The following is an 11362-nucleotide window of genomic DNA, read 5'->3' as shown; positions in this document are numbered from 1 at the left end:
AAATATTATTTATGCCAAATCCATAATTGGTCCTTCTCTTTCTTCTCTCACTATTATAATCAAGCTAATCTCCTGCTTGATATCATAGGGAGTAAATAGAGGAGGGACCATTTTTATTTGCTGCAAAGACAAGGCAAAATGACTAGCATACCTCAGGTAAAAGAAATACGCAAGTACAATGCATTCATTTGGTCTAAATAGGAAAACAGGTCAAGCGTTTAAGAGCATATGACAACAAAAAATGCCCACAAGACAAATAGTTGTCAATCAGAAAAAAGGAAGTATCTTATGATTTGAGTTCTCCAATTTCGACCTAATACACTTCAATCTTGCAGCAAGTGCAGTTTTGTGCTCTTCTTTTATCTCAATGATGTTGGTGTTCATTATTTCCTATCTCCATCAGGGAATAATTTGAAAACCCATGAATCCCCAAGCCAGATTAATGTCATCATAATTCAAAAATAAATAGCCACTATCTATATCCATACTTTAGTGAAAGTTGAATGGCATGAAATTGTCTTCTAAAGCAAATGATGCCATCATATATCATAAAATTTGAAGAATCCAAATTATTCAAACAAAGAGTAGAAAAGGGGGATAACAAAGGCATTATTAAGGATTATCTCAAATATAAGCATAAGAATGCAGCAGAACAAAGAGCATGTACCTGAGAATAGGCTCAAGCGACAATCGTGCTTTCATTTGTAATCTAGAAAGAAGTTCTGAAAGAATTGATTCTTTGTGCAGTAGCACAAAAGGTAATGTTTGTACCAAGGGCATCATCGTCTCATAAAACGAGATGAAGTCCTCTGCAGTATTCAATTCCTGTATTTTGGACATACCATAAACATCATAATAGTGAAACAAAATAGAAATATTTAAATCCATGGAATGGAACAGAAATTTAAAATTTCAATCCAGAATTTTTCAAGTCTTGGCTCACCAAAGGGACACGACACTACTTCACCTTCAAATCTATTCTATGTCAATATGGACAAGTTTAAGAAAAAAAAAGCATCAAACACAACCATTCTAATTTGTCCAATCTCATTACATCTGTTTCTTTTGTGAGAAAAACTTTCCAAAAAGGTGATAATCAAACATGTAAACCAATTGTCAAATACAACTTGCAACATAACCTTGATGGAAAGAAAACCATTTCCTACAAGAGCAAGACTGGACTAAGAAGGGCAAAAGAATAATCTGAATGAAAATAACTCCATTCTCTCAATAACCAATCATTGTAGAATTAGATAGCGTGTCAACTACCTGAATTTCAGTTTCCATCAATCAAAAGATTCCTATAATTCAAGTAAATACACACATTATCGAAAAGACATACCCCCATTCCACAAGGAAATCCCGGAAAAAGAAGAACCCTCAGATGGCTCAGCTTTGAATTTATCAAGGCTTCGGTAGACATCAATTTCAATTCCTTCTATTCTCTGAGAGAAGGTCTTGAACTGGACAAAATAAACCAATTCAAGTATGAACACAGACAAATACTAAATAAAGGAACAAATAGTGCAAACAGTTAACAAAAAAAAATAATAAACAAGAAAAGCACGGGCCAAAAGAAAAAACGAGGAAGTTGTTGGTAAATTTCTTCTGAAAAACCATGTAATAATGTTTAAATATGGACCAAATTTTGGATACATCAATAGTTATGTCCTTCTGCTGCGATGTTAAATAGAGTTCAACTAGCTAGCAATAAATCCTATAGGCAGAAATTAAGTTATGCGGCCACTTAAAATATCAATATCAATCAAATTGCAGGACTTTGGTCATTCTTATTCCTCTTTCTCTGTTTGCATCTGTACACACTTGTTGTATCTAAACTGCTTACAAAATTCTCAATAAAGTTTAAGAGAGAAATAGAGAGAACGTACAATGAAGCGGCGGCGACCGGCCGATTTGTTGAGTGACTTGACAGCCTGGGCATGCGACGGCGTCGCCATGGGAAATCTTATTCTGTGTTATTGTTGTTACTAATAAACATACGAAGGATATGGAGATGGAATTTTGCTGCTGCAGAGAGGAAAATTTAAAATCGCTAAAACCCTGTCTGCCTTAAAGGCTTAAACCCTGTCTCCGTTTCTATAGTCTGGAGTATAGCGAAGCAGGACCGCCATGAAGACCAAAGAGGACGCTCCAGATGGGTCGGGTGGTTCGGCTCACAATTTGGGCTTTCGGAGGGCCTTTGCTCTTTACTCTTTAGTTGATGACATTGGGCTCGGTTTGGGGTGACCTGGGCCTGGCCAGAGGTTAGACCAGTTTTCTTTTTCTTTTTTGAGGAAATGGTTAGAACGCTTTAAGGAATTAAATTGTTATAAGTATTTTTTATTGTCATTGGTCATCAATTAATAATTGGAGGAGAATTTTTAAGAAATTGAAGGTTTTATTTAAGGGTTGAAAAAAGGAACAAATACACAAGAATGTTTAGAGAGACATTGATTTTTTTTTTAATATATATTTAAATAATGTTCTCCCGTTTATCATTATTAACAAATAAAAATTTTATACCTAAACACCACATGCTTCAATTGAGTTTAACCCAATAGTTATCATTTATCTCCACAAATTATGAGAAGTATCAACATCTAAATTACAATGAAATTGAACTAAAGAATTAGAAGAAACAAAAAAACATAATGCTACCTTATCTTAATTTTATTAATTATTGAAAAACATTGTGGAAAAAAATAAAATGTATTATTATTTTTTTAATACTTTGAATTAAAACTGATGACGTTATATTCTTGTATTTTATACTCTCTCGGTCTTAAATTTTTTTTTGTTGCATATAATATCAATGGTTTTCAAATCTATATAAAACCAGATTAAATCAATTAATTAAATTTATTGAAAATATAATTATGTGAAACTCAGTTGAATTATTTATTTGTAATTAAAATATATTAAAAATAAGAATTTCACTATACAAATAAATTTTATACAAAATTATTTAAAAAATGAATATCGTATTTTGAACGGTGGAATTAATTTATAATAACCAAACCACATTTATAAGTTTTATTAATTTTAAGTATCTTTTATATTTAGTTTGGTCTAAATTTTCTATAATAATTTTTTCTTTTGAGACTAGTCATTAATAATTTATTTTTATTAATTATCTAAATCAAATCAAATTCCTAAATTCCAATTGAAATATGAAATCCGCAAATATATAAACCTCGTTAGTATACGTAAACTGGTATAAAATTAATCTGCAACCGAAGGTGTCCAACCAAATTCCTCGCCGCCATAAAATAGGCCGCTTCTTGCTTCGCGCCCGTGTGTCGCGAGACCTCACGAGCCACGAGTAGCAGTCACCCACCTCCTGTCACGCTTCAGAGCTTCGTTTGGTTGCTGGGAGAGAGTAACAAAATTTGAAATCCAACTTCTTTCCTTTGTTCCGTTCCTACAAACCCCTTGTTCTTTTTTCTTGGTAACCAAACAGTAAAATCCTGGTTCCTCGCTAGCTAGGGTTTCGATTATTCTATTACAGCATTCCTTCTTTACCCAATTAATACAGCTGTCGTCGATCTGTTTTTAAACAGGGGTTTTAACAAGTACTAGCTGAATGAGGTTTTAAGCTTTAAAGTTTTTTAGGGTTTGCTAATTAGGGTTTTAATATAACAATGGCCGATCGCAGCAATATCAATAACATCAATAACAGCAACAACAACGCCGTTGCCAAGCCGATATGGATGAAGCAAGCTGAGGAGGCTAAGCTAAAGAGCGAGGCCGAGAAAGCCGCCGCTGCAAAAGCCGCATTCGAGGCTACATTTAAAGCCGTGCCTAACAAGCCTGATAGACCTTCAGATTCCGATTCAGATGGAGAAGAAGCAGAGGAGGACTTGGCTAATAAGCCTATAGGACCCGTGGACCCCCCAAGTGCACTGCTGTAGGAGCGGGAATTGCTGGTGGGACTGCTTGTGCTCCTTCTACGTTCATGGTGGTGACAAAGGACGGTGATGGGAGGAAGGTCCCACATGGCGGCGCGCAGATTAAGGTGAAGGTGTCGCCTGGGGTGGGTGTTGGGGGAAGTGAGCAAGAAGGGATTGTGAAGGATATGGGAGATGGGACTTATACAGTCACTTATGTTGTGCCCAAAAGAGGGAATTACATGGTAAATATTGATTGTAATGGTAAACCTATCATGGGTAGTCCCTTCCCCGTGTTCTTCAGTGCAGGTACTCGTTACTATAATTTATTGGCCCCTTAATTTCAGATACATTGTTTATACTTGCCACATTCTGTGCAATGTTGTTTTGTTGGGACATGTTAGGTGAAAGCCATTTTTTACATGGATATATTTGATTGATTGTGACCAACTCTGGATGTTCTTTTTTATTGTGTGATTTTAAAATTTTTATGCTGTTCACTACTTTGAGAATGACATCATTTCTGGATCATATCAGAAATCATATTGTTTTTATTTGTCTAGTTTGATGCACAAAGTAGAGTGTGGTGTTATTTTTTGAAATTGAAAAAGTAAAAAAAAAAAAAATGCTGTGAACATTTTCATCTGTGGTATGTGAATGTAAGAAAACAACTAGATTGTTTGCTTGCTTCCGGCTCATTCTGTCCTTATTATTGCCTCGCTTCCCACTCATTCTGTCCTTATTGTTGCAGACTTGTTATCCTTTCATATAGGCTTAAATATTATTTTCTTTGGTGGAACATTAAATATTGAAGTGTTGTTGTCCAGGCACTTCAACTGGAGGACTGTTGGGTATGGCTCCAACATCTACATTTCCAAACTTAGTCAACCAGACCATGCCAAACATGCCAAATTATTCAGGCTCTGTTTCTGGTGCATTCCCTGGATTACTAGGAATGATTCAAGGTGTTGTTCCTGGTGCTTCCGGTGGTGCTATTTTGCCTGGAATTGGAGCATCTCTTGGTGAAGTTTGCCGTGAGTATCTTAATGGTCGGTGTGCAAAAACTGATTGCAAGCTGAACCATCCGCCACACAATTTGCTAATGACTGCATTAGCTGCAACAACCACAATGGGAACTCTTAGTCAGGTGCCTATGGCACCTTCAGCAGCTGCAATGGCTGCTGCTCAAGCTATTGTGCTGCCCAAAGCCTTGCAAGCCCATGCTGCTCAGGTGCAAGCACAAGCCAAAACTGCCAAAGATTCATCTGGTATCTTTTTCTGATTTCGTTTAGTTATGCATATACTCAATAGTCTATATGGAGCCCTTTTCAATCCCTTTCCTGATGCTATTGCTTCTTTCCTTGTCTCTGTAGTTTCGTGCATGTGTTTTTGTTTTGCTGTCATATATTTCTTTTTAAAATTTATATTGCACGCATTTAGTGTTTTGAACTTCTTACCCCTGAGCTTTTTTGTTTTGGCTAGGTTCACCTGACAAAGCTGGGAAGGAAGATGCACTGAAGAGGACACTTCAAGTTAGCAATCTCAGCCCACTTCTGTCAGTGGACCATCTGAAACAACTATTTAGCTACTTTGGCAAAGTTGTTGAATGCACCATTACTGATTCGAAGCATTTTGCCTACATAGAATACTCAAAACCTGAAGAAGCAACTGCTGCTTTAGCATTGAACAATATGGATGTTGGACATCGCCCCTTGAATGTTGAGATGGCTAAATCGCTTCCTCAAAAATCAGCTTTGAATTCTTCACTGGCTTCATCTTCTCTGCCAATGATGATGCAGCACAGCTGTTGCCCATGCAACAGATGCAATTTCAACAAGCATTGCTTATGCAGCAAACTATGACTGCACAGCAGGCAGCTAACCGAGCTGCAACCATGAAGTCTGCAACAGAATTAGCTGCAGCCAGAGCTGCAGAAATCAGTAAAAAGTTAAAAAGCTGATGGATTTGTCGAAGAAGAGAAGGAAACAAAAAAAGAGTCTAGGTATGTTAACATGTCTATTCCTTTCCAAATAGGTTGCTAGCGTAATTTGCATAATTTGCTATGACTTTTCCATTATTTGCCATGCTTTTCCCTCAGAAGTGTTGAAATATTGTAGACAACAGCTGTGAGCTTTTCACTTCACGGTCATGTTTTGGATCACATATTACTCCAATTTGTAAGCTGCTATCACAGACATTGTGGTTTCTATGTTAATAAGTGCATTGTTAATTTGGGGGTAGATGCACTTTAATTAACTGGCAAATAGAATCTAACAGATTTTGAGCATGAATTCTTCCTTGGGCTATGATTGATATATTTTCTACAGAATTGGATGTTTGCTGCAGGCGCCCAATGTTTGCTGCATGTGTTGGGCACCTGAAGCAAATATGCTTTTTTCGTGTTTTATGTTTTAGGACTATAATTGTGGTAAAATTTTTACTTGAGAAAACACATATCATATGAATGTTCGTTTGTCGTATTGTTAATATATTGCCATTTGGGATATTTGACTCTTCCGTGATGGTTGCTTGACATTGAATGTTCGAAAGGAAAAGTACTTTTCCCTGCCACTAATGAATTTTCTACCCTATGAAGGTCACCATCCCCATCTCGGGCAAGATCCAGATCTAAGTCAAAATCACCGGTTAATTATCGACGAAGGCAGAGGTCTCCTACTTACTCACCCCCTCCTCGCCACCATAGAGATCGTAGATCCAGGTCACCTTTAAGATCTCGTCATCGCTTCAGGTATGATAATGAAAGGCGGATGTATAGAGATATTAGGGATGAAATTGACAGAACTAGAAGGTGGGATAGATCATACGATCGCCATTCTTCCGTTTCACGGAGAAATAGGAGTAGGAGTGTGAGCCCTCGAACAAAAAAGTCCTATAGAGCTGATTCAGGCTCACCAAAACGGCGTCGTGAAAGTTCGCCTTCCAGAACGAGAAAATCATCCCATGGCAGTTCAAGATCACCAAGGCATCATATAGGAAGCAGGTCATCCCCAAGAAATGACAGTGATAATAAACTAAAATACAGAAAACGCTCTAGGTCCAAATCTGTGGATGATTCCATTGACCGAGTAAAAGAAACCCGAGATGAAAAATCAAGGCACCTGAAAGGAGATCTAGGTCATTATCTGTGGAAGAGAAGAACAATGGAATCAAGTCGTCTCCAAGAAGTTCAGATGACAATGAACGAAAACACAGGAGGCGATCAAGGTCAAAGTCTGTTGAAGCACAGCATTGCTCAAATGAGAAGGTGAACGAAACCAGGGAGGAAAGAGTGAAACGTCGTGATAGAAAGAGGTCCAGGTCAAGATCTATTGAAGGCAGGCGCCACTCCAGGGAAAAAGGAGATGAAACAGAGATAGGAAGTCTAAGCACCGAGACAGGAAGCGGTCTAGATCAATGTCCGCAGAGGGTAGGCGTCACAGAGGAAGCAGGTCATCCCCAAGAGGTGGGAGTGAAAATAAATCAAAGCATAGAAGGCACTCGAGGTCAAAATCTCCAGAAGGCAAGCGCCGCTCTAGTCATAGGATGGATGAAAATAGGGATGAAAAATCAAAACATCGTAACAGAAGACGGTCAATGTCTGTTGAAGACAAGCCTGGCAGATCTCCAAGAGGTTCAGAGGAAAATAAATCAAAACAGAAAAGGCGTTCTAGGTCAAGATCTTTAGATCGCAAGTATCACTTCAGTGATATGAAGGATATAAACACAGATGGAAGTTCACATCAGGAAACTGAAAATCAGATTGGGGAACAAGATTCTATTGTGACAGATGCAACTAACATGCAGGACAGTAGGATGTTTCCTTCAAAATTTGATGACTGTGATTTAAAGGAACTGAAAGAAAATGTGGTAATGGATGATAATGAAGACAAGAGGAGCAGCAGACGCATGTCAAATTTTGATAGTAAGAAAGAAGGTTTGTTACCATAACTTAAGTTCCCATGACTTTGTCTGGTAACATCTATTAACTTTGGCATTGGAATTTTTAGCATTTGTTGCTGATTATTTATTAACTTAGTAATATTCATTGTGTGGTTCGCAGGACTCACTGGACACAATGAATATAAGATTCCAACTCAGTTGGATAAAATTGATTGATTTGGTCAAGCAAGGACCTAGAATATATAGCTAGAGGAGTGGTTGATGCTTGAGGATGATACTTTCTCTTAGTTCCAGAATGGAGTACAGGGAAATAGCTGCATTATAGCTGATGCGGGCTCGAGTTTCAGTGTTGAAAAGACGAACTGAAAGGAATGCTGAATTGGACAACTTATTGGAAGTTAATTTATTGGAATAAACGGATAAGCACATATTTTATGAGTTTGTCGAGATGCATGAACTTAGAATTTTGAGGAATGGGCCTTTGCAACATGAAGGGTGTTTTCTTAGAAGACATATTAGTGTTTCTTTGGTGCTCATATTTTCCTGCTTGTAGTCGGCTCCTTATAAATATGCGCACTTTGTGTTTGTTTATCTTTGCAGGTCCTCTTGTAACACACTGGAACTAGGGTTTGAAGCATTGTTCCGACCCTGGATTAAATATTTCAGGAGCTGTTCTGCTGTTGTCTTCATCAACCTTTCAATCTTAGTAGCAAGCTTCTATTTCTGCTAGATGTATGTTGGACTATTACCTCTATTGCTGCATTGTAGACTTTTTGATAAATTTGTTTGTTTGAAGGATCATTTGAGTTGCCTTTCTTTTTCCTTTTCTTTTTTCCCTTTTCTAGATTTGCATTATTTATTTGTTTAAGCTAGAATCTTTAATGAAGTCGCTAATAAGTTTGAAAATATTGATTTATTAGTTATGTGCCAGTTAGGTTGCCATGGAATGTCTTTTGGTTGAGATCATAAGCACATCATCAGTGTCTGATAAAGTGAAGTCTGGGCACAGAACTTCTTCACCCCTTCCCTTTTTTTTCTGACTGAACCCTGTATGATTTAGGTCGAACTGTCGATATTTACAGTCTTTATTTCATTTTATCACTCTTTAAGGTGAAAACATACAATGTATGTAGTAGGTTGATCATAGGCTCAGCTTTATTTTCCTTTGATGGTGTGGTGGGCCTGTCATCTCCCAAATACATGCAGGTCATACATGGTGTTATTACTGGAGCTTCTGAGGATCCGTGTTGCACAATTGAAATTTACTGATGCAAATAAAGGTATGCAGTCAGTATTATGGGGGCTCATGTATCTAGCTTTCGGTCCATCTTGGAACTTTTTGAGACTTGATTAATTAATTGGGTTGGATATGTTTGGCAGTAATGTAACTTCTGCCATTATGTCATAAAGCCTTGTGCCTTACTCTTTTCCATATCTCTCTTTTTTTTTCTTCTTTTTCCCCCTTTATTTTTTTTCCCTTTCTTTCCTCCCCAAGGTATTTTCTTGGTTATTGAAGCTACTTTTGAGGTCAAGTGAAACCAGATGTCGCAGAGATGAATGAATAGCTTTACAAGTGCAAAATGTTGAGTATGAGCAGATTGGCTAACTTTAAATATTACGGTGAAATGCAAAGTTGGTTTTTGACAGGTAACCTCTGATTAAACTGTTGGGTTCATTCTGTTTTGTGATAAATTGTTTAGTTATATTTTATTTTCTGGACATACATATTTTGAATATGATGAATACTTCCTATGGTAATTTATTGTTAGCTATTGGTAAAACTTCTCTTCTTGGACAATTGTCTCTTATCCAAAGTAACTGGGTATTCTTATGCTTGCTGGATTGCATTTTGCTTTTTAGTTGAATATAATTGCCATGGGTTTTCTTTTACGACTCTTTTCAGCTTGGTTGTCAAAGACTCATAGTCCACGTTTGGGAAATGATTCCCTGTTTTTAACGCAAAAATTCAGGCCAGTCAGCTATAGCTGTCTGCATTGCACTTTTAGGAACACACTGATTGAAATACAAATACTATATTTTATATTTCTGCCGGTCTCCGACTTGTTTTTACTCATTCTTGCTTGTTTGTTGGTTTTTGAATGCATGTAAACAACACCAGTCAGAGCTTTGAACTTAAGAAAATAATTAGATGCCCCGGCCTGGAGGAGCACCTAATAATTTCTCCTGAACTTTTGTGGACATATCTGATTTACTTATTTCTAACTTTTTTTTTTTTTTTTTTTAAATTTCCACGTGTGGAAATATAGTATTTTTCTTTTTCTTTTTTCTCTTTCCCTTCTCTCCTCCCTGTTTCTTGTTAGGATGGGCATGGATATGATGGAACTTTGTTCTGTATTGTGGATGCGCATGGAGCAAGCATTTTCATTTTATTTTATTTTTTTAAAAAAAAAAAAGAAAAATACAGAATTCTCTACTCTTTGCTCAGCCAGCTGCTTTAAGAAAACGTAATCTTGCTGTGCTATTTAACGATCTTCGCACACAGGCTCTGCCTAGTGTGTTTTTTTAGTGCTTGGAATAGAGTTGGGGACTTGATTGTAACCCTTTGTAGATAAATTAAAATTAAAAGGATTTAGGCTGGCCAGTCTGAATTGTATAATCTTAGGGTGGCAAGCGGGCAAAGTTAAATGTGCTCGATGAAAACTAGTGTTATATTTTTCTACTTGACACGTTTAACTTTCTTTTGGTGCAATGATGTGATAATAGGCTCCTAAATATAAATTAAGAATATGAATCAGCGGTAAGAAGCAAGTGAGAATGATGATATATTTTAATATTATTATATTATGGTTGAAGTGGTAAAACCGTTCAAGTAAATCACCTGGTAAATAATATTTTTTGATTTTCATCTAAAACGTGTATTGTATAGATTGCTTGCCGCCTTTTTGTTTTTCCTTAAATCTTATTGCATACTTCTCCCTCTCTCTGTCTCTATATATATATATATATATATATATATATATATATATATATAAATCTATTCTTTTCAAATCTATTTTTTGATCGATTAAATTCTTCACTTTGTAAAATTATATTTAGTGAACATTTTAATTGGTAAAATTATACTTATTAAATATAGATTTACACTTTTTAATTATTGGATAATATATTTAATGAGTAAATCAATTGTATTCAGGAAAATGGATAGTTCAAATATTAGTTAGTATAAATTGTGAGTTGCAAATAACCTGAGAATTTGATGGACAATGTGAAGACGGCATTAATAGTAGACCAGAACACAAATATATAAAGAAAATATTTTAATTAAAGGGACATTAAAAAAAAAAAAATCAATTTGAAGACAAGGAATTTTAATTACAACGAATCATAGATTTAATTAGAAATTCTTGTGTTAGTCGTAACTTTTGGGTGGAAAGTATTATTAAAATGGAGTGCAAACTTGCAATTATGAAAAAATTACATTTCATTTTATATAAAATAAAGAAAAAATTAGTTTTGCTTCTACTTCTTGTAGAAGTAAATTTAATAGTATAAATCATAAATTATTCACCATTTGAAGTAAAATTAGAGAATAAGAAAAAAAAACAAAGATTTAT

The 11362-nt window shown here is 36.0% G+C and overlaps 1 protein-coding gene and 1 pseudogene across 2 annotated transcripts; one reads left to right on the top strand and one right to left on the bottom strand.

Moving 5' to 3' along the window:
• Window positions 1-1325: 1325 nt before the first annotated feature.
• On the bottom strand, window positions 1326-2152 carry LOC149495066 (uncharacterized). The gene is made up of 2 exons (XM_089724498.1): window positions 1890-2152; window positions 1326-1463 (listed from the first exon to the last, which is right to left on the bottom strand). The coding sequence occupies exons 1-2, from the start codon at window positions 1956-1958 to the stop codon at window positions 1326-1328; spliced, it is 207 nt and encodes a 68-aa protein (XP_089580624.1). The 5' UTR covers window positions 1959-2152.
• A 1058-nt stretch (window positions 2153-3210) lies between these two features.
• On the top strand, window positions 3211-8588 carry LOC149495065 (uncharacterized; annotated as a pseudogene). Its single transcript, XR_016321748.1, has 5 exons — window positions 3211-4196; window positions 4715-5155; window positions 5370-5889; window positions 6484-7821; window positions 7948-8588. The product of XR_016321748.1 is annotated as an uncharacterized LOC149495065 (transcript).
• The last annotated feature ends 2774 nt before the right edge of the window (window positions 8589-11362 follow it).

This window comes from Jatropha curcas, chromosome 7 (genome assembly GCF_041381405.1).
Source record: "Jatropha curcas cultivar XTBG-Jc1 chromosome 7, XTBG_Jcur_1.0, whole genome shotgun sequence".
Classification (NCBI taxonomy): domain Eukaryota; kingdom Viridiplantae; phylum Streptophyta; class Magnoliopsida; order Malpighiales; family Euphorbiaceae; genus Jatropha; species Jatropha curcas.
This window is presented reverse-complemented; position numbering and strand designations above follow the sequence as displayed.

Excerpts from the sequence above, each read along its gene's own strand:
- LOC149495066 (XM_089724498.1), bottom strand. The coding sequence starts at position 1,958 with ATGGCGACGCCGTCGCATGCCCAGGCTGTCAAGTCACTCAACAAATCG. Across the intron at positions 1,464-1,889 it reads CCGGTCGCCGCCGCTTCATT|TTCAAGACCTTCTCTCAGAG; the intron begins GTACGTTCTCTC and ends TATTTTGTCCAG.